The sequence below is a fragment of the Hakea prostrata genome, chromosome 5 (genome assembly GCF_041222555.1).
Source record: "Hakea prostrata isolate BN-2017 chromosome 5, UWA_Hpros_2, whole genome shotgun sequence".
Classification (NCBI taxonomy): domain Eukaryota; kingdom Viridiplantae; phylum Streptophyta; class Magnoliopsida; order Proteales; family Proteaceae; genus Hakea; species Hakea prostrata.
The window spans coordinates 4,150,328-4,177,884 of record NC_142604.1 but is presented as its reverse complement, the minus strand read 5'-3'; the positions used below and the strand labels follow the sequence as shown (position 1 = coordinate 4,177,884).

At 37.7% G+C, this 27,557-nt stretch overlaps 2 protein-coding genes and 2 pseudogenes across 4 annotated transcripts; 3 read left to right on the top strand and 1 right to left on the bottom strand.

The window, feature by feature from the left end:
• The first annotated feature begins 2,758 nt into the window (after positions 1–2,758).
• On the top strand, positions 2,759–4,554 carry LOC149014507 (basic helix-loop-helix (bHLH) DNA-binding superfamily protein). The gene is made up of 6 exons (XM_089156288.1): positions 2,759–3,255; positions 3,353–3,511; positions 3,604–3,669; positions 3,855–3,920; positions 4,032–4,091; positions 4,188–4,554. The coding sequence occupies exons 1-6, from the start codon at positions 2,974–2,976 to the stop codon at positions 4,347–4,349; spliced, it is 795 nt and encodes a 264-aa protein (XP_089012414.1). The 5' UTR covers positions 2,759–2,973; the 3' UTR covers positions 4,350–4,554.
• Positions 4,555–6,919: 2,365 nt separating this feature from the next.
• Positions 6,920–9,713, top strand: LOC149014506 (putative receptor-like protein kinase At5g24010 pseudogene; annotated as a pseudogene).
• A 9,728-nt stretch (positions 9,714–19,441) lies between these two features.
• On the top strand, positions 19,442–20,097 carry LOC149014505 (F-box protein GID2 pseudogene; annotated as a pseudogene).
• A 2-nt stretch (positions 20,098–20,099) lies between these two features.
• On the bottom strand, positions 20,100–26,108 carry LOC149014504 (uncharacterized). 3 transcript variants are annotated; one of them, XM_089156267.1, is made up of 3 exons: positions 25,634–26,108; positions 24,143–24,279; positions 20,100–22,056 (listed from the first exon to the last, which is right to left on the bottom strand). In XM_089156267.1, exon 3 carries the CDS (start codon positions 21,957–21,959, stop codon positions 20,868–20,870), a length of 1,092 nt encoding a protein of 363 aa, XP_089012393.1. In that variant the 5' UTR covers positions 21,960–22,056; positions 24,143–24,279; positions 25,634–26,108; the 3' UTR covers positions 20,100–20,867. The 3 variants fall into 3 exon arrangements, with proteins under 3 accessions (XP_089012393.1, XP_089012394.1, XP_089012392.1); XM_089156268.1 differs by lacking the exon at positions 24,143–24,279 and adding an exon at positions 23,099–23,159; XM_089156266.1 differs by lacking the exon at positions 24,143–24,279.
• Between the last annotated feature and the right edge of the window lie 1,449 nt (positions 26,109–27,557).

Sequence of the window (27,557 nt, the reverse complement as noted above, 5' to 3'; positions counted from 1 at the left end):
TCGATTATAGAGTTTTTCTTCGTCTTTTGGAATTGGTTATAGTTTCCTCATATGGCATGATCGCATATTCCGAATTTCATGGGAACACGCTTCTTTCCATAATTGTCGAGTTCCTTTTTCTTTATGTTATTTGGTGGTTTATCTTTTGAACCAACCCAATTGGGGTTACTAACTCGACCGTGGTTGAACCCGATTAGGTGTTATTTTATCCTTATCAGGTAGATAGAGAGTTTTTCTTTATCAAGAACAATGAAAAGTTTCTCTAGTTTGCGTGACAACACCTCAAATTCTTTAAATACTAAAAATGTTTTCATTGCATGGTATTTTGTAAAGTTTAATATGTGTAGTTTTCAGTATTGAGCTAGCAAAAGTTTTTATTTTCCACCTTTACATGAAATTTGAAACTAGCAATCCGATATGATATGATTGATATGCAAAAAATTAAACACTTTGAAAAATGCAAAAACAACCCCAAAAGGGTTTCCAATGGGGGTATTCGATAGAAACCTCGAACTCTTGTTGAATAATAATAATAATTAAAGCCAATGGTGGATTAGTAGAGCGGTTAAAAAGCCCAACTTCCCATGGGGAGGTTCTGGGTTTGCACCCATCTGGTGGCACCTATATTAGTAATATTCCCCCCATCCTATATATAAACTCTTCGGATTCAAAAAAAGAAAAAGAAAAGATTTATCATATAGGTTGCAAAAGACCACTGTAATTTTTGAGTTATCTATTTTTCTTTTTTGAGAATTGGTAGCTTTATATTAGGGGTGTAGACTATTATATATCACACAAGAACCCGTGACATTTTCACTAAGGCTGCGTTTGTTTGCAAAGGTGGGGTGGGGAAAAAAACATGTGGGTCCCATGTATAGTGGGGTGAGGGAGAAGGGAATGAAAGGAAAGGAAAGGGTTTTGTGGAAAAGTGATAGGGGTGGGTCCCACTTTTTACTTTTCCCAACTTTCCCACAAAGTCCCACAAAATATGTGGGGTTTTAAAATAGCATGGGGTGGGAAAGTTGGGCTGCCACGTTAGCAGACGAGGTTCCTTGATTCAAGGAAACTTGTCTCCCACTTTCCCACCCTAAGCAACCAAACAATATACCATTTTGGGATTTAAAGGAAAAGTAAGAAATCTACACGTTTTTCAAGAATTTTCCCACCCCTTTTTTCCTACCCCATCTTTATTCCAGCAAACAACCGTTTAGGCTGCGTTTGTTTGCACAGGTGGGGTGAGAAAAATGAGTGGGGAAAAAAAAATATGGGCCCCATGTGCAGTGGGGTGAGGGAAAAGAAGGAAAAGAAAGAAAAAGAAAGGGTTTTGTGGAAAAGTGATAATAGTGGTCCCACTTTTTACTTTTTCAAACTTTTTCCACAAAATCCCACCAAATTTGTGGGATTTTAAAATGGTTTGGGGTGGGAAAGTTGGGCTACCACATCACCATACAAGTTTCATTGATTCAAGAAAGTTTGTCTCTCACTTTTCCACCCCAAGCAACCAAACAATCCATAATTTTGGGATTTTAGGGAAAAGTATGAAATCTACATGTTTTTCAAGAATTTTCCCACCTCACTTTTATTACAACAAACAAACAGCCTAAGAGATATTGATCATTACTTACCAAGCAACTCTTGGATGGTATTCTTAGCCTCTTATATTAAAAAAAAGAAAAAAGAAAAAACTTCCGACTAGTTTGTTTATGAAGGATTGGTTCTTACCAACTAAATTGAAATGTAGAACCTCCTAAGCATAAGAAGGCATCCAAGAATGGAGTTCCAATTCTATACCTCAATGCGTAGAGGATTTTGTATGATATATATTATTATGACGAGTAGAGAATTCTAACTCCCAATGGTGTCAACATGCGTCAATAGCTGCCACATGTATAATATACACTGGTATGTTGAGTAGAGGGAGTTCGGATCACCTTCACGTCAAGAGAATACATACTGCTCCCTGACACTTCTTTACTATACAATATAGTAGCCACATTTGAAAGATTCACTAGAGAGCTTCTACTTTTAGACTATTTTATCAATTGTGTATTTGAAAAAGCATCAAAAAATAATACTTGGAAGGGATCTCCCGATTTTCATAGGTGCCAACCTGCATTAGTGGATGCCACGTGTATGATGTATGTTGGTGTTTTGACTTTTTGAATTTCTCAAGACCTAATTGCACGTTTCAAAAAAATCTTCCAGGGACTATTTTCCACGTGGCATTTTGCCTTGTCGTCTTCTTCTTTCCTCACCCAGCTACGTTTTTTCTCCTTCTCATTTTTGGGTGTGAGAAAATCAATCAGCCAGCTAAGATCTCTCACTCCCGACAGAGAGTAATGACTACTGCGAGCCGTGGAGATTCCCATCCTCCGCCGTCGTTGCAATGTGCATTAACAAGTGTTCATCGATAATCGCCACGTGTCACATCATGCAGCCAGGGACGGAGCCCTCAATGCACTTCTTTCCCTGTGTTTACAAACCCATGACAAGCTCTTACACCACACGACCGATGAGCATAAAATGATCTCATCGGACGGTTGAAATCGTCCACTTCATTCAATGTTAGGTTTATCACATTTGCTTTTGAACATACGGTAGAAAATGAAACCGCTTTTCCATTCGAAACCACTCACGGTTTTCCAAAGCGGTTTTGACTGAGACAGGGAAACCGACAAAACCTGGGAATCCCCTCCCAGTCCCTGCAACTATAACAAGAGTGGGAAACTAGAAAAACGCGAAACGAAAATGACAGAAACGCAGAGAAGAACAAAGTAATAAAGAGTCCTCTTCTCTTCTCCTGCTTCACCTGCTAATCACTTCATATTGCGAAGCTTCCGACGCTTTATTCATATAGTACTCCAGTACTCACTCACTCACTATCCTTCCATTTCTCTCCTTCTTTTTAGCTTTTCACTCCGTGTTTTTCGCTGCTCTTCTTGTTATTACCGACTCTTAGAAGCAAGCTCTTTAATGGCTGCTGCGAAAAATGTTTTTGATGAAAACCCACTTCCTGGTGGGAGTTTCACTCGGTTACTAGATCCCGGAGACGATGATATGGTGGAAACTGGAAGCTTTATCTTTCCCGCTAAGAACGCTCCTACTATGCTCTGTTTTGGGAACCCATGCAGCCGAGGAGATAAAGGGTTTGGTGATTACGGTATGATCGCCCAGAGATCGGGAATCACTTCGAGTGATTGTTCTTCGGCTTCATCTAGCAATCACAGTAGCACAAGTAGCTTTTCGAACCCCAAGGTGAGTGATTCACAACGAAACCCATAATTCTTTTTTTCTCTTGTTGAAGCTTCGCTTATTTTTGCTACCATTTTGGGGCGGAATTTCTTGCATGAAGTGCCTAAGCGGAGAAGCGAAGGTAGAGCAGAAGAAGCGAAATGGGTTGAGCCAGGGAACAGTTCCTAGTTCGACCTTGGGCTTAGGAGATTCAAGTGGTAACAGGAAAACGAGTAAGAAGGTTAAAACAGAGAACCTCACCGCTACAAGGTCTTCAAAGGTTAGAGAATCTTTATTGGGTTCTGCATGTTTGATAATTTATCTCTTTAATGGAAAATTTTGTTCTGTAATTTGTGTAATTTATATCTATAGGCGAGGAAAGAGAAGCTTGGAGATCGGATTACAGCATTGCAGCAACTTGTTTCTCCTTTTGGGAAGGTGAAATGAAATATTAAGTATTTTTAAACCATTTTGGTGATAAAGAATGAGACTAGAATTTTCTACTGTCTGTCAATATTTTATCAGGGAAGAAAATACTCAAATATTTGGTTGTCTGTTCTGTCTCATACGATAATGACAATTTCTGGACACCTTTGGGTTTTTGGAATTTTTGACTGATGCAGACAGATACTGCCTCTGTTCTTCATGAAGCAATGGGATACATCAAGTTTCTACATGACCAAGTTCAGGTAATTAAGAAATTTCTTCGCTTTCCATGTTGGCAGGACATAAAGTATCGCATAAAACAAAAATTATTGATTGAATTCTCTTAATTCTCCCACTATCTGTTTCTATCGCAGGTTCTGAGTTCACCTTATATGCAGCAATTACCTTCATCTGGCCATGGGCTGATTCTGCATGTAAATATTTAACTTAATTTGTTTCTAAATAATTGAATAGTTCGGGGAGAATAAGAATGAATCGTAATTGATGATGGTTTTCTTTGTTTTCCAAAGAAGGAAAGAGGAGGAGGAGAAGAGTCAAAATACGAACTGAGAAGCAGAGGATTGTGCTTGGTGCCAGTTTCTTGCACGGTTCACATGGCTAACAGTAATGGAGCTGATTACTGGTCGTTTGCCATGGCATCCAACTCCTCCAAGTCCAGCATCAATCAGTGAATCCTTCCCCTTCCTCTTATACATGTATAACTTCTTGTTCTTGAGCTTTTCTTCTTGCTTCCATGGCTGTTTCTTACAGTAATTCTTTTTTGGTTTGAATTTTTGGGGTCTCGTTTTTTTGGAAAGAAGCAGATGGACAAGTGTAGATGTTGGACTGTATACATAATACACAACTTAATGGTTGCTAGCGTTAGTTGAGCTTCAATTTTCATAGGTGTCATGTATGTTTTTTTTTTTTGGTAAGTTCATGTATCAATCGAACTAATCCAGGAAGAAGGAATCCTTTCACGTACCCGTCTTGTTTTTGAGAATATGGTATTGAGGTAAAATTGTATTAAAATTAGGGTATTATGGTCATTTCTATTAACACCTTGCGAATTGTGCCATAACTGTATTAAAAAAACTTCATTCATTAACTTGAAAGAAAATACAAACATACATCAAATGAAAAACACCAAGGTTAATTGTCATACATGCAATAGACAAGGTCATCCAGGATAAGGAATGAGTCGAGTTCAATAAATTCTTAGAATAATGGTTGTAGCAACCACAACAACTAAGCACAAGGAATACGACATACGTATCCTCCATCACAAACGCCCAAATAGGCACCACGCCACAAAGGTGGACACATACATGCCATAAAGACAGAAATACACGCTACAAAGGCGGAAAGATAATACGCCACAAGGACGGAAAGATAACACGTCACAAGGGCGGAAACGACAACGGCAAAAATACACCGACAGTGACCAACAACACGAGACGCTCGCAGCAGCAAAGCTTCCAGATCCACCAGAGGCACTTCTAGCTCCGGCGTAAAACCTTCAAATTTGTGGAATGCACGACTATATCTCGCATCTACTTGAGTAATATATATATTTTTTTCTAGATAACTACAAACTTCCACCACTGGGAAAAAAGATGACAAAAAGAGAAAACGGAGAAAAAAATAAACTGAGATTTTTACTTCTGCTTCCTCATTTCGACTAATCTGCTCAAAACGAAGATGAATGCGAAAGATCCGCTATCAGTAGGGTTTGAGGAGGAGAGCCTCGATCCGACTAATCAAGAAACCTTGCGGGGTAGGGGAAACGAGAAAGGAAACTTCGCGGGAAGAGAGAAACTGAGAAAGGAAAAATGCGAAATATCGGAGAGAAACGAAGGGAAGAAAATACCCTAAACAGAGAGAAACAGAGGATCGAAGGGAAAGATGCTAAGAGAAACGAAGTGGAGAGAGGAACGAAGGAAAAATAAGAGAAGATGAGGTGAGACAGATGAAGAATAGAGCTGGATAGAAGAAGAAAGGAAACGAGAAAGCAAAAGCAGAGGGAGGTGTCTCTGGCTCTCCACCTCAAAGCACGGCGCCGATCGAGTCCCTTTCAGGCGCCAATCCAACGGTTATTCAATTCATACTAAATCTGAATTTTATTTAAATTCATCCATAAATTTGAATTTTATTTAATCTCTAGTTTGAATTGGGTGACTATTGGATTACTTAATGCCATATGGTACAATCCTAGGAGGGAATTGTAAGGAAAGGAATTATATGTGGATTTGGTTCACATCCTTTACAATTTTCACATTCTGCAACTCCCTGTAATTTCTATTTAGGAGACATGGAGTAGTTAACTATTAAGGGTGAATTTATTTAGGAATTAAATTTAATAAATTTTTTTAAATTAAGTCTCAAGAAAAAAAAAAAGTTTTAGGAATTTATTAGATTTAATTTTTAGTTGGGTTTTAATTGGAAAAAAATCCTCAGTTGTGCACACCAGTGCACTTTTATTTAAATTAAAATACTATGATTAAAGGATTAATTTTTTTTAATACTCTTTTAATTTTTAAGTTATCTCAGCCAATTGTTTGGCATATTAGTCTAGTGTTGTGCGCAGTAGAGAGATGTGTACATTAGAAGATGTTTTTCCTTTTAACTGTGACTATTGGATAATTAATTGTCGTATGTCACAATCTTAAATAAAATTATAGGGAATTACAGGGGGTGAGAAGACATGAATTACTTTGAAGGTACGTCTTTTTCAGATTTCTCATATTAGGTTCTCTCAATGCTCTCAACGCCTAAATGTCGGCGGCCACGCCGGATATATGGACCAAATTGTCCCACGACGTGTTCGTGTGCCATTTTTAATGGGGATCCAACTGATAAGGCTCTATTACCCCCAAATTTTTCCTTGATATTAGAACTCTGAAACACAAAATTTCTAATGGGGATCCAACTGATAAGGCTCTATTACCCCCAAATTTTTTTTTTTATTTATTTTCCTTGATATTAGAACTCTGAAACACAAAACACCCTATTAAAGACCCCAAATGTAAATTTTTCTTGATATTAGGTAACTTGGAAACACAAAACAGAATAGAGCCAGAATCTGATTCCCTGATGTATAACAAATACAAAACTTGGATTTCTATCAGAAGATGACAGGAACACCGTATTGGAGAAGAAGGGAAGAAGATAAGGTTGCTGTTGTGTGATCCTGGTTAATTAGCCATTACTATTTAGGTTGATGGCATGAAGTCAAGTCAATGGCTAACCATAACCACTTAAGACTTTTTCCTCGGATGAATCTCGCCTGCTCTCACTTGCTGAGCTTCTCACTAAGTGGCTCCGCTTATCTCAATTTTTGGCAACTGAATCCAAATTTCCATAACCATGGACAAGATTCAGACACAAAACAATCTTGTTGTGTTCTTTGTTGTTGTCCAACTTTCACTTCTTCTTCTAGTCTCCTCGGATTATGTTCTTCCTGACAAATATTTCATCAACTGCGGATCCAACAGCACTGTTGCCATCGACACTCGAAACTTCACTGGAGACTCCAACCCCAACTCGTACCTCTCTGCAAATCCAGACATCTCTGAAAAGCTTAAGAGTCCTTCTTCTGGGTTGTCCTCTCTCTATCAAACGGTAAGAATTTTCACTAAGCCCTCCACCTATGAGTTCAACATCAGTCCTACAGGTCTGCATATCGTACGCTTTCATTTCTTCCCGTCCTCCTACCGGGATTATGATACGGGCATGGCTGTGTTCAACATAGATGCTGCTCCCATGCTTCCACAGCTCATGAACTTCAGTTTCTTGAGCAGCGCCAACACACCTGTTCTGAAGGAGTATATTCTCAGTATCAGAAATGGGAAATTTTCAATTAAGTTCACGCCTTCGCCTTCAAATGGGAAAGCTTTTGCCTTTGTCAACGCCATAGAAGTCTTCCGTGTGCCTGAGGGTTTCATCTCTGATGATCATGTCGAGAATCACATATTTCCCACTGGTAGTCAGAAAGGCTATTCAGGTCTTCAGTCTCAGATCTTAGAGACTGTTCACAGGATCAATGTTGGAGGTCCCAAGATCACACCTGAAAATGACTCTCTTTGGAGAAATTGGATTCCAGATGACCAGTATCTATTCATTCATGCAGCAGCTAAGAACATGTCTATCTCTAAGAAGCCTAATTACCAGAAAGGAAGAGCCACTGAATACATTGCTCCCTCACAGGTCTACATGACCGCGAAGGCTATGAACTTCAATGACAATGACACTAGATTAAACTTAAATTTCAATATTACTTGGAGTTTTAATGTGAGCAAAAAAGTTAGTCACTTGGTCCGGCTACACTTCTGTGATATTGTGAGCAATTCTCTTCATACCCTGTATTTCAGACTATTCGTCACTAGACATTTCAAGCAGATAATGGATCCTTCTGAGACTACTCAGCAGCTTGCAGCTCCTTATTACATTGACTATGTGGTTGATTCTGATGATTCTGGCTTGATGTGGGTTAGTGTAGGTCCTGATATTACACGTCACACTGCGTTTTTGAATGGATTGGAGATCATGGAAGTGATGAGCGAACCAAAGAAGAAGCGTGTTAATCACCTGCTGGGTTCAATCGTAGGTAGCTCTGTTTCCGTGGGTATTTTCATTCTCGGAGCCCTTTTGGCTCTGAAATGTAGGAAACCAAAACGAGAGAAAACTGTCCCACAGACCCCATTGTATGAGGTTGGAGTAAGTTCATATGGTAGGTTGTACAATCCTGTCACAAATCTAGGTTTGAAGATTCCTTTTGCAGATATTCAGACTGCCACAAACAATTTTGATCCAAGTTTACTTGTTGGGTCTGGTGGATTTGGTAAAGTCTACAAAGGTATTCTTGAAAGCACTAACATGAAAGTTGCTGTGAAACGAAGTGAACCAGGAGAAGGTCAGGGTCTTATGGAATTCCAAACTGAGATCTTTGTGCTATCTAAAATACGGCATCGACATCTTGTTTCTTTGATTGGGTACTGTGATGAGCAAGGAGAGATGATACTGGTCTATGAATTCATAGAGAAAGGCACACTAAGAAGCCATCTCTACAACTCAAATTTGCCCCCTTTATCATGGAAACAGAGGCTTGAGATATGCATTGGTTCTGCAAGAGGCCTTCATTACCTTCACACTGGTCCAGAAGAAAGAATCATTCACCGCGATGTGAAGTCTACAAACATCTTACTTGATGAGAATTTTGAAGCTAAAGTTGCAGATTTCGGTCTATCGAAGCCGGGATGGTCGCTGGAGCAAAGTCATGTGAGCACAAGTGTGAAAGGAAGTTTTGGGTATCTTGATCCTGAGTATTTTAGGAGACAACAGTTGACAAACAAGTCAGATGTTTACTCCTTTGGAGTTGTACTTGTTGAAGTACTATGTGCAAGGCAAGTGATCAATCCTTCACTTCCAAGGGAGCAAGTGAATTTGGTTCATTGGGCAATGCAGAAGCACAAGAAGGGGCTACTTGAGCAGATAATTGATCCTTTTCTGGTGGGAAAGATCAAAGCCAACTCTCTGAGGAAATTTGTTGAGACTGTAGAGAAATGTCTGTGTGAATATGGAGCTGATAGACCCACCATGGGAGAAGTATTGTGGGACTTGGAATATGCACTTCAACTCCAAGAGATGGGAGGAGTGCAGAGGGAACCCCATGAAGACACTACTAACTTCAGTAAGTCCAAGCTCATATTGCCTACAGTTCATCGTGTTCCTTCACTGAATGATTCAATTGAAAGAGACGATGTGCCAATGATGATGAATAGTAGCGAAATCTCGTCTGAGTCACGTTCAGAAGTGTCTGAAAGCCAAGTCTTTTCCCAGATGATGATCAATGATGGCAGATAGTCTAGCAAACAATCATCCAAAGTTCCTTCATCATGTATCTATAGTTGATAATTTCTTTGAACTCTGTTGCTTTCATTATCAATTTTAACTCTCGGGAGTTACAAGGTCGCTGACCTGCAACCTGGTTAAATAATTGGGGCTGCAAGGGTTTGCACTTTTCTGTGCCGTTTCCTGATTATTTTTAGGTAAGAAATAAGTGTTCCTCTTTCTTTACATTTTCATTGTTTCTCACAGTTTTTAGCAGGGTATAAACTGATAACCCAAATCCGCTTTAGAATTCGCATTTGTATCCATTTAGTAGTATTCGAATCTATCCGATTACCGATAGGATGCAGATATAGTATGTCCATTTCTTGCCAATCCATTCGATTAAATTATCTGATTAAGTTGCTTATTTAGGTTAATATTTCTTATTTTTATAATTTTTACTTGAGATATATGACTATTTTTCTATATTTTCTATTGAGATAACTACCGAAGTTGCAAAATTCTTAAATTTCAAAGATAGCCCCCACAAATAAAATGGTAAAGATGTCAACGAGTAGTTGAAAACTTGTATTCAATCTGTATTTATGCTCATTTAGAAGAATCAATTTAAAAGAAAAACAATTTGATTATCATCGAATCCGACTGACTCCATTCGAAAACTAATAGGATATTATCTGAATCCGTTTACACCCCTAATTTTGACTGCCAATATACAATTAAAAAAAAAAATCTGTAACAAAAAAAATGAATGAAAAAGAAAATTGAATTTGCAGAGTTTCAAAATAAGTTGTGTTTTGACAATAAAAAAAAAATAAAAAAAGAAGACAATAATATTCATTACCCTTTTCAAGATAAGCATTTTTTTGGGTGAGAAATAGCATTTTCTCAAAGTACACTAAAAAATTTGTCAAAATGCAGTTTTGTTTACAAAAATAAAAAGATTCCACATACATGATTTTCGCAGTTTCTATTGTAAAAAAGAAAAAGCAAACAAGGACACACAAAAGCAAAACAACAAGAATTAGGAACGTTACCATATAACCCCCAAACCTCTTGCCAGAACCCTCTTGATGCAATTCCATCCCCTTGCCGACCATCTTAAAGTCGATGCCGGCGGGCATGGGCAACTATCAAATGTGCTCCAGGATTTGGCCCAACCGAAATTCATTATCATTGCCACCACATAAAGTCTTCCACGCCTCCAACTTCAACACTTGAGACCTTTCTTCGCTCAATTGCTTTTCTCCTTAATTTCCATGGTCTATACATATTTCAAAGTACGAGCAAGGCATCCGGTGGCTGGATGCATGGATGAGCACCTTGCCCAGACGCAGAAGATTTGCATTAACAAAAGTGACGAGAGAGACTGGAGTAGGCCAAGCAGTGCTACTCCAATATGGTCGGATTGGGCTGGGTTTTATAAAACCCTAGCCCAAATTGTTACCTTGGTCCACACATAAAAAATGAAGCTCTAACGCGTAAGATCGTCAAGCCGTCATATATGAATTGCAGGCAAAATGTCCATCTCGACCATTGAAATTCGATGGTCGGGTTCACTTTCGATCAAAATTTTGGATATAACGAACCAAAATCTCGGCTTGACGATCATGCGCATTTCCAAGCAAAATTACTATTACGGTGAAATGATGTTTCTTTGGATGAAACACGGTAAACAGTCCAAAACAGACACTACAATACTGACGTGAAATTTGAAAATGGGTCCTTTTTGCTCCTCGTGGGCCAACCATCTCCGGCTATTGTGCTTCGTCATGGACTAATGTGCGAGGAAATTTTGAAAATTTTGCGAGTCAGGGTTGTTGGGTGGCTGGAAGGACAAGTCGTGGTTGTCGTGCTGGGATCAATTCGGCTAGTCTTCTATGAAGACTCTCGACAAAGTGACATGGGGGGTGGTTAGAACACCTGCAACTTCAATTATAAACAAATGAGAGATCTCAATTAATGAGGTTGGCTTTGTTTGTTAAGTTGGTAATAGATATGCTCTTGATCTTTCTTTATTCCTTCTGTTCATTGGACATGATTGATGAAGCTTTTCCATTGGCTACACAGACTCTCAAAACATCTTCTGGGTTAACCTTAAAAAGTATGTATGAATTTGATTATGATATATAGAGAAGAATGAAGATCACTGACATGGGTTTCAAACATTTTCAGTTATATGAACTCTCAGAAAAAGAAAGAATAAAGAAACTCTCCCGAGTATAATTACAGTTACAATGGTTAAGGAGGTAATAGATTACATGTATAGAATTCATTCACAAGCGTCTGAAAGGGGGACAGAAAAATTGAAGGAGAGATCCCAACTTTTGCAGAGATGAGTCAGTGGCCAGGGCCTTTCTTGCTGGGTCCAGAAGATAGCTTACTAACCCTCACATTCTCAAAAGCACGGCGGCCATGGGTGTTGTTGTTTGAAGAAACAGAGAACGGAGCTACTGCAACTGGGTCTTCCATCTCTCCATCCATGTGTTGGCAACCGGAAATCTCAACCTGGGTCGTCGACCGAAGGGCTCTGGAATTCACAAGACTTGGCCACATCATTAGAACCAGCGTCAAAACCATCAAAGCCGTCCACAAGGTTTGGTTATTCTTCGTCTTTATCAAACTCATACCCATCTTTAATTTCTGTCAGAGAAACCTTTCTTTACTCTTTTATCTTCTAAAAGATCTTGGAGAAGCACAGGGACTTCTTGGTGGTTATTCCTGTATTTATAAGCGAATGCCTACAAGGTGTTTGTTAGAAGGACGGTGAGAGGCGTACCCTTGGGCTTTGGGCATGGGGCCTATTGTAGGGGACGGCAAATCACATGGCGCGCGGGCTATGGCTAATCCCTTGGTAGTTTCACACTTTGGGTTGTTCCAATTTCTGACTTTAAAGCACTTTCAAGCAAGCTTACGAAAAGCTTATATCAGCATTGTTCACACAAAAGAACCCTCCGCGTCCATTTTTGCTGTCAGTCTTGTACGCGTTCTGTGTCTTATTTATTAATAACTCCTTATGGAAAGTAGAAGTAGACAACCCAAACAGGGAAGAGAGCAACGTGTAAGAATCATAAGGGCCAAAAGGTTTTGATGGATCTGTCGGTGATCTATGACTAGTGACCTTACCTGTGTTTGCAGTTTCTTTCTCTTAGCAGTGAAGCTGCCACTTAAAGTTCTTGGTACTTCACTGTAAGCTAAAAGAAAAGAATGTCAATTGATGATTTAATAATGTGACCCACGCCCCTGCAGATAAGATCTCTGGGGCAGAGAAGGCCAGCAGAATATTAGGTGAGCATGAACCGGCCAAAGGAGTAGTACACATGACCCCACACGTTGAATCCTTTTCCATGCAAAAATATGGTATCCTCAGTACTGATTAGTTAACCAAACAAGCTAAATCACTGTTCCGGTGAAGACCAATTTTCACCATGCGAAATATTTAGATCGAAATCCAACACGAAATAGCTATTTTTCAAGTTCTTCAATCGGAGTTTGTGTTCTTTTCGGGGCGTTAGGTTTAGAGGGATACAAGAAACAATTAGGTTGTAATCTTAGTGACTGTGAAAAACATTGTATTTGCTAAGTTGTGAATGTATCTTTCGGATGAACCATATAGAATCTTGTCTGGTCATTGTTCTCTATAGAATAAACAGTTTGAAAACAAAGGAATTAATAGATTAAGTGGTAGGAAATTTTGGGTCTTTGCATGGAATTTGACTAATTCTAAAGTGAGTATCAAATATACAGAAAAGTTGAAAAAGCAAATTTCAAACCAAGGCATTGTTACATAATTCAAGATTTGGGTTTCTTTGACCGTGGATTTGATTTTCAAGTTTTGGATTTTGTCAAAATTTACTATAAATTGGTGACACCATAAAAAGTACTGTTTTGACTTTTGATCCTTCCCTTTCTACCTTTTTGCTAATCACCATGTGAGTGAGTGAATGAGCAGAGCATCTTCTATTAATGGATGGTTCATGGGCAGAAATGCCATGATCTACTTATACCTCAATTGGGTGCTGGAATTGTGGAAGATGCTGATCATGTGTTTCTTGTGAAATGCTGGCTCTGGTAGGGCCATTCATTTGCAAGTGACGTGGACCCATAGCTTTTTGGCACGGCACCTAATGAACTGAATTCTATTAAAACGTAGATCTTCTGTGTCTGGGTAAGGTGTTTGTTCATACGTTTGGTCACTGGATATCCTGTAAATATTACAATTAGGGCTTCTAGCGACCGGAAGTACGAACAAACGCCTGCCCAAGACGCAGACAATCTGGAGTTAGTTTGGTCACTGAATATCCTGCAAGTATCACGATTAGGACATCTAGCGACCGGAAGTACGGACAGACGCCTGCCCAGACACAGACAATCTAGAGTTAGTTTGGTAATTGGATATCCTGCAAGTATCACGATTAGGGCATCTAGCGACCGGAAGTACAGGCAAAAGCCCTGCCCAGAGGCAGACAATCTGGAGTTGGTGTATCATGGGTTGGACATTATATATACTTGAACAAAAGTTAATCAAAATGATGTGATATTGACTACTTCCCAATAACTTTTATACATCATTTAATATATTTCAAAGAATTGAATCCTAACCTTTTACTTAACGACCAACTTTTTGGTGATAAAGTATTTTTATCAAATCTATGATAGATTTCATCTCCACCGATGATATTGACTACTGCAATACTCCAATGTGAAAGGGATTCAAGCTAGAACAAATAAACATAAGAAAATTAAAGCTGATGATCAGTTCTTTGGTTGGGTCTCATGTTAGGTAAGATTTGTAGTACTCTTTCGAAATTCTAATGGAAAATTTTGCAAATTAATATCATATTACTGGTAAAGAAAAAGGGACAAAAATGAAGGAAAATCAATTGGACCAGTTAAGAACACGTACAATTACTTTATTTAGTAGTTAGGTTAATTATTTTCCTTCTTCCATAACAACTGATTAAGATGTTGTTAATGAAGCGAAGATTAATTAATGCTCAAAAGCGATACCTTTTCATGTTTAATTAATCTTAAAAGTATGAATGACTTTGTCAATCTTTTTGGTTTGATGAATTTGTTTGGTTGATGAACGAAGAATTAAGGATAAGTAGAAAGGCTCTGACTCTTCCCTCCGTGGAGTGGATATAGATTCAAACCTGGGTGTCTACAAGTCAACCTAAAATGCATACTAAACAGAAATATTTAATTTCACCTAACCCTTCTTTCCTCTGAATGTTTGATTGTATTGTTATTAACTTGTGCAACTAATATGACGTGTTACGTCCACAGCAAATAAGAAGAACTTAATTTCTATTATATTAAAGAAGAAACTAATGGCGATCTCTCAATCAGTCGTTAAAATGGCATTATAGAACTCTTCCCATCCAAAACCCTAAGACGAAAATCTCAATTCTCAGTTTCTCACAATGATTTCATAGGAGAATATATGATAAATATTTATAGATTTTAATTAGGTAAATAGAACGATGCACTGAGTTGGGTCGTTTTGTGCCGCTGGGCACGAATCAGATTGTTCATCCAAAATATGATGACGTGAGTCCATCTTCTGAGTTGGGTACAAGAATTTAATAAATTTAGATCTTCTCCATCCAACTTGTTCATACAATCATATACTCACACTCACATAATTGTGCGACCCATACTGCCCTAACCTGACACAGGCAGGTCTGTGAGCATAGATGTATGGCAGCAAAAGCAGGCTGAGTCAATTTGGTGAGGGGTGAAAGTGTATGATCAAGCGTTTGTCGTTACTCTAAAAGTTCAGACTTGTGGATATGATGCCACTAATACTTCCTTATATTATAGCCAAACAAGCACCTGGCTCGAACCTGAATCTGAAATGACCTAGGCAACCTTAGCACAGCTAGCGAGGCCCAAGAGAAAGAATGAACCTTGGTTTTGTTCCCTTATTCTGCTCGAAGGAATCTTGTGACCCAAGCCGCAAGTTTGTAATTGTATCTATCAATCAGTGAAAAGTGACAAAAAAGAAAGGAAGAAAAAACGATCCTCTGCATGTTTGGTCCAACGAATCTCGCAACCCAAGCCGTGAAACGAGCAGTGGGGTCTTCAGGTCTGCTTTGGATCAAGTTCCGCCATGGATCTAGCTTGAAGTCCGCAACTCGTACAAGACGGTGCACACTACATGTTTGAGAAAATGAGCGAAAGGTGTGCGAGGTAAGAGTTGACAATGTGTTCCATTACTTGTCTGGGTTATGACTTGTGACATTCTGAGTGGGGGTCAAAAACTGCGATTTTAGGGAAGCTGGTCGAATAAGAAAAACAGAGACGACAATGCACAAAAGCTTGGTGTTTGGTAAAAGTGAATCATTAACAAAAACAGCTTTTCATTGACAAATTCCCTAGACTTTAAAGTGATTTTTTATTTTATTTCTCAAAGCAGCAGCAGCTGGTTTTACTTTACTTGTTCAAACTTCAAATACAGTTCTCATTCTTCTCCATCTTCAATTTTCCCAGTTCTTGAAAATACAACACCTTTTCTCCTCCGCCAACTTTGCCAAGTCAAAAACATCAAAAACCCACATCAATCCTATCGCTAGTCTCATCTCTTATTCTCACCTCTTTAAATTGATTCAGTTAGTTTTTAGCATTTCAGTTGTAGCAGCTCCTCTTCATTTTCCCTCTGAACAAAACCCATCACCAGTTGTCTTTAAGATTTCTCCTACAATGAAGAATCGCTGCCTTTATCTTTTGGCTTGCAATCTTCTATTCCTTCTGGTGATTCTCTCTTATTCGATTGCGGTGGAGTGCTCAAGGCCTCTTAATGATCATCACCGTTATTCTTCTTCTTCTCATCACTTTGCTGTCAGCCAAAAAGCATATTCTGGTCCGAGCAGGGGCGGAGCTGGGCATTAAACTAGCAATTGGTTCATTCTTCTGCAACATATACTATCTCAACTGCACATTAATTGACGTTCTTTTCAATCTTTCCAAGATTTTACAAGAAACCCAGAAGGCGTTGTTGGTGTGCAACAGTTGTTCTTCGGATCAAGTGAGAGAAAGAAGCCATATCTTAGAGTTATACATAAGTTATATTACATTCTCTGTAATTGGTTCTGTATGTATTAGCATCAATGAGATTTCAATAATTGATTTATTCTTTATTTTTCTTGTATCTCCAATCCCAGATTTTCGAGTTGAACTTGAATGATATACATTAAATATGCAGCACCTGCTGGGTATTGATCTTAATTGTCCCTTTTATAAGTGGGTGAAAAGCAAAATTGTCGTAAACAGCACAGAGCTACACATTTAATTCACAGTGTTGAATTCAAACGGCATGAATTCAAACGGCAGATTTTCAGTTGCATTCAATTCGTTTTTCTATAATGTGTTGTTCCATATCTCTTTAATTAATTGAGAGACCCAAGAAACAGACAAGAAGAAGAAGCAGAGTATGGGAAACCACATAACAAGTTAGAAAGTTAAGCAGCAGAAGTAACGTATATGAATAAATGCCGTGAAACACGCAAATAACTTGGAAATTTGAAAATCCATGAAATGGACAAATTCTTTAAAACTTTAATTAATTAATCAAACAGAACAACAATCCTGGCAACATCGATGGGAGACAAGTTTTGGCTTAGAGACGGATTTCGATCCATAAACACAGCAAAAACTATTGAATTGGTTTCTCATCTGGGATCAATCGGTCCCCCTCCTTGATTATTGCCGGGCCCAATTGTGGATCTTTATTAAGTGTGCACCCAGAAGTTGGGAAGATAATTTAAAAAAAAAAACCCATTTGGATGTATTTGAGTAGAGGTTCGTGTTTCTCCCACATCTCACTACCACGTATTAGGAGGGGGTTTTGCTTGGGTGCAGCGGCTGCACTTGCAGCCAACAACTGGATGAGCAGTTCGTACACCCATCCAACATCTGAGCTGTTGAATTAAACGGCTCGGATTAAGGTGCACGTACAGCTGCACATCCAACAGTTGGCTACACATGCAGCCGCTGCACTGAAGCAAAAGCGATTAGGAGAAAGACCCACCTCTGAGTTCTAACAAAATGAGTAAAAGGTGGGACCCTTTGTAATGTATGTAATGGAGAGATGTGAACAAAGCATAAACCTCTACCTTGATAGATCATGGATTCTTGTTTGGTGTGCTAAATGATAATAGACTCATGTGATATATTATAGTAGTCTACATAATCAGCGACAACTCAGTCTTATCCTAGCTAAATAACTTCTATGTCAAATCCTCTTTAATTAACTCTTAAGTTGAGATTACACCCGGTACAAAACCTAAATCATATTAAGATACATCATACTCTCTCTCCACATACTTACGCAAAAAAGAGATAGTTGTATATGGTGCGAGTCTCTGATTGCCTTTGATAACTCTGATAGTTGTATACGGTGCAAGTCTTCAACTGCCTTTGATAACTCACCAAGTGTATTTGAAAGCATTTTTAGGCATTTGATAATTCATGATTCTTAGAAGTAGAAATAATACTAGTAAGGATTTGATAGATTTTGTTTCTTGAAACATCTCTGAAAATTTAAAATAAAATTTATAGAATTTGCTATTGCTATATTTGGAGTGTCAAATTCCATAGATATCCCTTCTAAAATTATTTCACTTATTTTTTTCAAAAAAACAGACCATAACAACAAATAGTTGTTGGCTTGTTGCATCAAAAGTGTTTTTTTCAAAGCAAAACATTTCATAAATTTCATTTTATTTTATAAAAATCATGTGAAAAGAAAATTAGTTTTATTAAATGATTTTTGGCCAATTTTTCTATTTCTCGATACAAGAAACACCAAAAACTATTTTTCAGTAAGTTATCAAACAAATAATATGTCTTCAACCAAGAGACGAAAATGACAAAACAAGTTATATGCGATCTTGTTCGGTCATGGTAGAGAATATAATTACATACATAAATGAACAAGTAACGCAACCTCTCATTTAAAATGATAAAACAAGTTAAAATGTTCTCAAGAGACCTTGTTTTGTAGTGTAGAAAAGAAAGAAAATCGAAATGTTTTCTTTAATATTTAACTTTTTCCAATCGCTGGAAAACGTTTATGATAAGTTTAACATTTTTATATTCAGTATAACCATATAAATGTCTAAAAACACTATATAAATTGCGTTAACTCTCCATAACTCATCAAGAAAAATATTATTGTTCCAGGGTAGAGAAGATTTGGCATAAACGACAGCCATATTAAAAAAATCAGATTTTGACTAAGACAAGTCAAAGATCAAGTATGTTAATGCGTTACAATAAAGTTAAGAAAAATGACGAGACGAGATCATAAATCACTAAGTTTCAAATAAGACTTAATATTTGACCGAATTCATGATAAACTACATTTTTTTCATGGATGATATACACTCAAAATGCATTGGTATGTCATGTATGATGTCTTGACTTTAGTTGTTACTAATATGTATATATTTTAAAAGATTATCACAGCTTTAACCATGATGAACACACGCACCTTGATTAGATCCTCACGATAACACTTTACATATAATTTAAATATATGATAGGACTTTGCCCCAAAAATTTGAATCCTTGGGAGGTTATATTGATCAAGTAAGTTATTGCTATTATTATTAATTGGATTATCTGTTAAATTCCACGTGTTTACTTATTTTTGTTCATTTATATCCAAATGGTCATATACAGTTTCAAGAAAAACCTGATCAGTTCTTGTGCTTGCGTGCGGGATAGCTCTGCCAATCGTTCTGTGTTTGCGTCTGTGTGGATGAACCCATTTGGGCATGTGGGGTTTCATGGTGGCTCTCTCGCTCACGTTAGTTTTTTTTAACTTCTTCTTCTTCATCTTTCTCTTTTCTGTGAGGGGCATCAGATACAGAGCTATAAAGAGGAGGAAGGAGAAGACGAAGTGAGTATTAGAGACCCAAGAAAAGAATAAAAGAAGAAGATGATGAAGCGAGTAATAGAAACCCAAGAAAAGGACGAGGAGAAGAAGAAGATGAAGGAAGACCCAGAAAAGGAGTCGCAGCAAGAGACGAGCTTTTTGCATCTGAATGGAGATCTTCTCTTCGAGATTCTCAAGTACGTTGATGCACGCTCACTAGCTTACTCTGCCTGCGTTAACAAACAATGGAACGAGACTGCTCGCGATGAGAGGTTATGGGAAATAATCTTTACTCGTCACTGGGCCAGCATTGGCTGTGGCCCTCAACGCTTCCGCTCCGTCGTTCTCGCTCTCGGTGGCTTCCGTGGACTCCACTCTCAATGCCTTGTTCCCCTTCGTAAACCCCCTTCTTCGTCTTCTTCTTCTTCTTCTTCTTCTTCTTCGTCTGTCCATCCAGAGTTGCCTTCTGGACCAATTCGTTGGGGGAAAAACGAGGTTCAACTCTCCCTCTCTCTCCTCTCCATTCGATACTTTGAGAAGATGAAAAACAACAAAGGAGACCTATGGAGTTGATTACTGTCATAGGGTTCTCTTCTTGTATGATGTTGCTTTTTGAAATAAATTATTTCGGTTTATCAAAAAGGTATGGATGTTGTATAAATGAATCAAATTTCTTCTCTGGAGTATATAATCGATCCTATGCTTTTTTTCATCCTTCCTTTTCTTTGAGATTTAATTTTTCTGAACACTCATGCTTGGGCAATTAGCTTTTGAATGCATGAGGTGACTTCTAGTCATTTTTGTGCAATTGTATACTTTACAGTTCTTTCTGTTATGACCTCAATCGAATAGGTCACTGGGGCTTTTCAAATTGCAGAGGGGAATCAAACTCTTTCTCTCCCTGGTCCATTAGCAATCCCATCAAATTCAGGGGTACACCCTATTTTTGTTTTATTGATTAAGTAACTGTGAATGAAAAATGAGCCATACTGTTTGTACAGAGAGAAATCAGAAATGGAGGAATTGGTATGCTGTTCTTGGTGAGAGATCAGAAATGGAGAAATTAGTATGCTGTTCTTAGTGAGAGATCGGAAACAGAGTAATCGGGGAAACAAGATGCAACAAAGGTTTCCTTCAATTGCATGTCATATTCAGGACGCTTTACCCAAGAACAGACCCCATGCTCAAATTTTTATTTTCCTACTCAAAAGTCAAAACAAGCGGGAAAAGGAAAAGAAAGAAAAGATGAAAAAACAGAGAGCTGGGAAATAGTTGATAACTACCTGATAATTTCATTGAGCTAGAAATGGACCATAAAACTAAGGATCTTAAATCTGCATATACAACCGGACTTCTCAGGCCTCTCATCTGAAGTGGGAGAAAAGTGGAAAACAACTCCGGCAACAGCTTAATCACAAGCCACATTAACATTAGACTAAGTTTCCTACTTGGCTTCAAGGAAATGTGTTACTCTTAAGAGTTACTTTGATGTCCGCAAACAACCATTGGGGAGGAGGAATCTGAACTTTTCTGCATTCTCTAAAACATAAGCAGGAAGGTGAACTAAAGAAGCTGACCGAGGGATAGGACCCAGCTTCTTAATCAGCTCCTGAAAACTGTACTCTTCTGGTAGCATATCGAACAAGTCATCACCCTTGCAGATGATCCTTTGAATTCTTGCATAATTAAGAAAATCTCGCCGTTTTACACGATCAGCATGACTGTATCCAGTCATCTTAAACACAAATTCTTCAATATGACGGAAGCAAAAACTACAATGCCACCCTGCATCTGATAATATTAGATCTGTCTGTCGGGAGTGCTTGTAGCGGGTATTAGGCGCATAGGTGTGAACTGTGGACCGCCAACTGCTGTAATCCACAGGGAACTCAAAAGAATACATGTAGTGTCTCAGTTCAAGGTGCATCACACGTGGGATACCTTCACACCATTGCAAGAGTTTCATAGTTTGTCCACTTGGAATTTCATCAGTATCAGACATTATAAGGAGGTCACCATTAGAGATCCCTGAACGACGTATTAATGCATTCATGGCCCCACGTTGCTCTGACTCGAGTTTGAAAGGATTCCCAACAATCCTGTGATTTGCAGTCAGGCCTGAAAACACACCATTGACAATTCTTCCCTCTGCAAATCCAAAACGAGCCCTGTTCTCCATGAAGAATAAAGGCTTTGGAATGCCAGTGAAGGTGGTGTTTGCCTCGAGTATCACAAATCGGGAGACATAAGGGAGAAGCTCACGCCATCTAACCTCAAGAATGTCAAGCTCATTGCTGAACATAATGGCATCAAAAATACGACGAGGTTCAGAACGGAGGGACCAACCATGGAGATGGCAGAGTTGTTGCATAGAGACATTCTCAGCATAATAATGAGGGAGATGGGTGAACGGGGGAGGGGGGTTGTCCCAAAGTGGGCGGAAGAAGTAGGATATCTTCTGTCCATGGTTGAAGATTCCAAACACACAAATTGGGATAAAAATGAGCACGAGGACCCAGAAAAACTTTGGTGGAGCCCGTCTGGGAGCTAGACGAAGGGATCGTCCAGCCATAAGAGAGGATTCTGCTGGCACTTCCGAGAAGAATGATTACAAAGAAGCGCAACTACCATTGTTCAATTGCACTCCAGTCCATGATGCTATTAATCATCTGCAGGAGAGACTCTCTTTAGCATCAGAAAACAAAATAAAATTAAATAGAGCTTCAGAAGTATTGTAAAAGGGGATGGCTTATAGAAGTCATTAAGTTGTCTGAGTAGAACTGCAATTAGCTGTCAAGAATGACAGGTAAAGGCAGAAAGTCATGTTAAATTTTGGGCTGATTAGGTCCTTGCAAGATGACCAGGTACTTCATAAGTATCAGACAGGCCTAGTTCGAATTATGTCAACTGAACGTGGAAACAGACCTGGTGGGCTTGGGTGTTGGACCAAGAATTGCGACCGCTACATTGCAATAGGTGGGTCAGTAACCACAATAGGATCGATTTAACAAAGACATCCAGTCACATGCTAGGTATGTCCTAGTTGGATCAATTTTTCTCTTTTGACAACAGTATTCCTGAAGTTGAACAAAAAGTGCAGATACTCAACCAACCTATGATTTTCCATAAGAAAATTAGTAATTATTCTCCTCAGGTAACGAAACATCACAAAATGGCATGAGAAGCCAAAAAGCCGATTGAATTGAGACAGGAGGTGTTGCACATTGTCTACTAGGGCAAGAAACATTTAGTGGGTCGATTAAAACAGAGGCACAGTGGATGTAATGGAAACTGCCATTTAATAACCGGAAAGTGATCAGAAAAATGTTTGGGCTAAAAATCATTTCATTTGCCACCTCATGATTCTATATAAGAGATGGCACTCTAATAGACCAGTCAGATAGCTAAAAAAACTGAATAAACTGATTTACCAGAAAAGAAGTATCGTGAATGGGTCAGCAGAATAGATGGTCAGGATGTGCAAATGGATTAAAATATCTGCATAGAGGTACTCCTTGGAGTAAAAAATAGAATAACACGACGAGGTACACAGCTGCTGAAGCTGCTGACTATCCGATGGTAAAACTCATTTTCTAGATACCACATATGAAGTTAGCATAACTTTCTAGTGATCATAGGACCATAACTCCAAAATGCCATGCTGGGCATACTAAAGAAAAATACAAAGAGAAGAAAAGGACTGAAGCTTACCTCATGTACCTTTCCTTCTTTATTTTAACCAATTAATATTTTCATATAAAATTATACCTTCCTGCAGAAAATTAACAATTATGCAATCATTTATAGAGAAAGAAAAGAAAGATCATCTAGTAACTCAGCAATTTGAGAACTTCCAAAGAATAAAAACTCAATAATTTGAACATACAACTAAATAAGGTTCTCTTAAATTCATCATGAAGCAACTGAATGTAACTTCAACTAGGACCTGAGTTGCAAAGCCAACACCATAAATATTTACCAGATATCCATTGAGTGAAACCAGAGGTTCAAGGTCAAAGCAATATTATAAATGGCTGCTCGTCTACACAGCTTTCATGTGGTGAACCCAACTAAGAGAGTGATTCAGGTGCAGTACCAAAAGATGCCTATATTTGTTCAATTTGAAACCAATGCAGGTAAGTTTTATTGGATTTTCCCTTATTTTCTTCATCTTCATTTTTCTTTTGGAGGACAAAGTTTTCCCTAGACAACTTTTGTAATGGCTTAAGACCACAAAACATCCGATGTCTATGAGGATGATGCAAGCAACACCCATCAATTCAGCTGTCAATTCTGTTAACCAATATCATTTCTCTTCCACACTTGTCTGCCTTTCCACTCCCCGACCCCTCTTCTCACACCCAACCCCTCCCCACCACCCCAACCCCAAAATAAAATAAAACAAATACAACAAATAAATAAATAATCATAATAAGAAAGACAATTCATCTTAACAGTGGTTCATACTTCATTCTCAGCTGATCTCAAATTAAAAAAGAATGGAAAATCTTTTTGGTTTAAATTTAGTTTTTCACCCATTATAGTACTCGTCGTGGGGATTGCCTATCAAAAAAAAATTGATAGGACAAGGAACAATGCGGAACAATACCCAGATAGGAGGCTTTAATATTATAGATTTCTTGGTAAAAGTCTAGCATGAGCTTACAGAATGGATTTTTCAAGCTTTTGAGCAATTTCGTTCTTTTTCTAATCATATTCAAAGATAAAAGAAAGATAATGTTGAGTATTTCTTACAGTTTCTATTTTCAGTACTGAAATTAGCAGAACAGGGAAAACCTCTCATGTATGCAGGCTAAGTCCTCTCAGCTGCTCTTCCTCCCAAACCCCTCCTCTGCTTCAAGCTTTCTAATCACAAAGGATCTCCTCCACAACTATGTCAGCAATGAAGGTTCAGATTTTCATTTGCAACTCTCGACAAACAATCCACCCAGGTAGGTAGAGAACTATCATTGGGTTGTACAAATAAAAGACAATATCCATGGAGACTAATGAAATATTGGACAGGGAATAACCTTTTTGAACAGAACTACGTGGGAGTCCAAAGCAGAAATACACAGATGGCACTGAAAAAACTACAAAAGCATTTTCATGATGATATGAAGAAAGAATATGGAGGTGAGAATGGGAGCTATGATTTGTAGATGACCTTCCTCTCTCTTGTTCAAAAGTCCTGTGTTCCCATTTGCCATGTTGAACACTTGAATGGACAGAGCTAGACACTTGTTCAGATATGGCCGCACATTGCTTGTATAAAAACAGCTTAAAATATGTTCATTTCTGAAAGCATGCTATAGCATTGCCTTCCAATGATGTTCTCTTTCTCTACTAAGTTTCTCTGATATTCAATTAGCTTTACTAACCTACCAGAATTACCAAATTATAGTTATAAAAAATAAGTATGCCATGCCCTTAGTTCAACTTATCTTAACTAGACTTCCATTTTTTATAATAATAAATTATAACAAAAGGTGAAAAAACGAACAGAGGCTAACAAATAGGGCTACTTCCAACTTCGAGCAGGAAATTGGGACAACTTACCTATCTATCTGTAAAATATTCTTAGTAAATAATCCATTAAATATTTGCATTTGTGACTCTGGTTTTGGATTTCAAGGGCCCCTGGGTCTGTTTATACATATCATGGCATAAGTATTTGCAAGGAAGTATGGTTATTGCAACCCAAAACAAGTTCTTTTCTTTTTTCTCATTCTTCATACAGCCAGCATTCATACAACAATTGCACATAAATTGAATGTAGCTCAGTAAGCAACCATTCCACAACTAGCAGGCCCGAAAGCTAAAGAGGGAAAAATTAAACAGGAAGGAGATGGACAACCATACATGCTGCAACAGGGGCTCGACGCACCAACCACTAAAGAGGGGGGAAAAAGGAGTCCTATGCAACGCATCCTTTACAAGGGAAAACTATGGTGGTTTTGACAAGGATATCATGAAGGCATATCTCCGGAGAAAGGTTCAGTGTAGCTCAGGTGCAGCCGCACAATAAACTTCAACTTATTTCATCAGAGGTCATTGTTCATCCCTCACAATTCTCTGCAACAACCCACCTCCGGTGCATCCCAAAAAGGAAATTGAAAATTATACAAAGAGTTGGTCAAAGAGTTTGCATGATGTTCAAGCTTGTTTTCAAAAGCATAGCCAAAACACAGTAAAAAACCACTTTAGGAAAAGTAGGGGAGGAGAGAAGAGTACGAAAAATTTTACCTTTTTCATGAGAAATAAGTAGACAGACCTCTTATATCATACAGCTTCTTCAGGGTTCTAACTTCTTAACGAAGCTTGAGAGTTGAGGCCCGTCACCGTTCATGTATGGAAGGAAGGAAACCCAGATGAATATTAAGAAACCGAATGCCCAAATCAATCTCTGATAACCCAACGGATGAATGAGCAATGGAGAGATTGAAATTGGAAGGGTTTGGTTGGGCAGAACAAGAGAATAACTCTGAGAATTATGAATAGGGCAAGGGTTTCTCTATGGATTACGGAATGAACGAAGAAGCACGAGAAGGCCTGAAAGATGCCATTTCAGAGAAAATGGCAAAGGATTAAAACGTTGGATTGGCTTCCATGCAATTAAAAACCCAAAAACTGCAATTAAGTTTCCTTCTATATCTTAGGGTGTCCAATTTGGTAGATTACCTTGCTAGCTCAATCAAAAGGTACGATCCAAAATCTCCTGCTCTGGTTTTAGCCGATGGCATTTTAACTCATGGAGCATTAAAATTCATTAAAAATAAAACATTCTTAAAATAAAATTAAATTAAAAATAAACAAGTTGTTTAAATAACGATGAAATACATAAATAAAATTTTAAAATTCACATTCTTAAAATAATGAAAATTAAAAATAAACAACATGGAAAGAAAATCGCCAATAATCTTGCTTTCATGCCTTATCTCTTTACTAAAATGATGTATAGGACTCTTCATTAAAAAATCTACCCAGATGATCTGTTGTGCTTTTCTTGGGGAGATTTGTTTATAAGATAATCTTTAGAAAATTCTCACAGAGGAATGCACACGAGTGGAGATAAGATTCATTAATGTTCTTTTTTGGTAACATGATAAGATTCATTATTAGGTTTACAATGACTTTTATATTCATTTATTTTAATTTTAAAAAATTTATTCAAAGATGATAATATTTCACAACAGAAAAAAAGTCAAATGACTAAAAAATAAAAAATTAACACCCATAATGGGCTTCTATCAAGAAAATTTTCAATTATTAAGCTTTGGAGGGGGCATGACCCTTGGCCTTGAATGCACACGAGAAATTAGTTTATGCAAAACACATTATTTATACTAAATCTTGTCTATCAAACGTTTGATTATCAAGTGATTTTTCTCGTCAAATATTATCGAATAAAATGAATTTTCACACGAGACACCTATAAATGAAACTCATGAGGTAAAAAGAAAAATTATACATAAAAAACTACTTTGATGTAGTTATAGTGCATATGAACTGGCTCGGATGAATTTTAGATTAAACGAGAAAAAAAAAATAAAAGGTAAATCTACAATTAATCCAATAAAAATAATGGTACAACATTTCGCTGAAATTTGGATGATAATCAAAATATTTTCATGGGCAAAAATGAAAAATAAGAAAAATTGCCAAATTTTCAAAGATATATTGCCAGTACACTCATATTTTCCCTAAAATGTATAATTTTAAAAAATTAAAATGCTCTTCATTACTTCATATGTCATGTGTCCGTTTCAATTTTAACTAAAGTATAGCGGAACGGACGTGTGAATAGGTTAGTTGAACTGCTTTGAATATTTACCGTCACATTTGTTAAATTAAATCTGAATCATTCAATAATGTTCTTATTTTTCCTCTCATTATTTATGGATTAGTTAAGTTTAATATAATATCACCAATGACATCTATTTCTTCTCTAATACAATTCTTCTACAAGTTGAACACTTTTTTCTTCCTCAATTTCTTCTCTAATATAGTTATTCAACATAATTGATTTTCTGGAGAGACTTTTAGAAGAAAAATGTTCATTTTTGTGAGAAATTCATTGAACATAAATATGTGATAATCTCTTGTTTGTATCATTCGAAATGGAAATGGAATTAGAAACAAGAAAGAATTGAGCCGATGATTGAGAGAA

Excerpts from the sequence above, each read along its gene's own strand:
- LOC149014507 (XM_089156288.1), top strand. The coding sequence starts at position 2,974 with ATGGCTGCTGCGAAAAATGTTTTTGATGAAAACCCACTTCCTGGTGGG. Across the intron at positions 3,512-3,603 it reads CCGCTACAAGGTCTTCAAAG|GCGAGGAAAGAGAAGCTTGG; the intron begins GTTAGAGAATCT and ends TTATATCTATAG. Across the intron at positions 3,921-4,031 it reads TTCTACATGACCAAGTTCAG|GTTCTGAGTTCACCTTATAT; the intron begins GTAATTAAGAAA and ends TTTCTATCGCAG.
- LOC149014504 (XM_089156267.1), bottom strand. The coding sequence starts at position 21,959 with ATGGCTGGACGATCCCTTCGTCTAGCTCCCAGACGGGCTCCACCAAAG.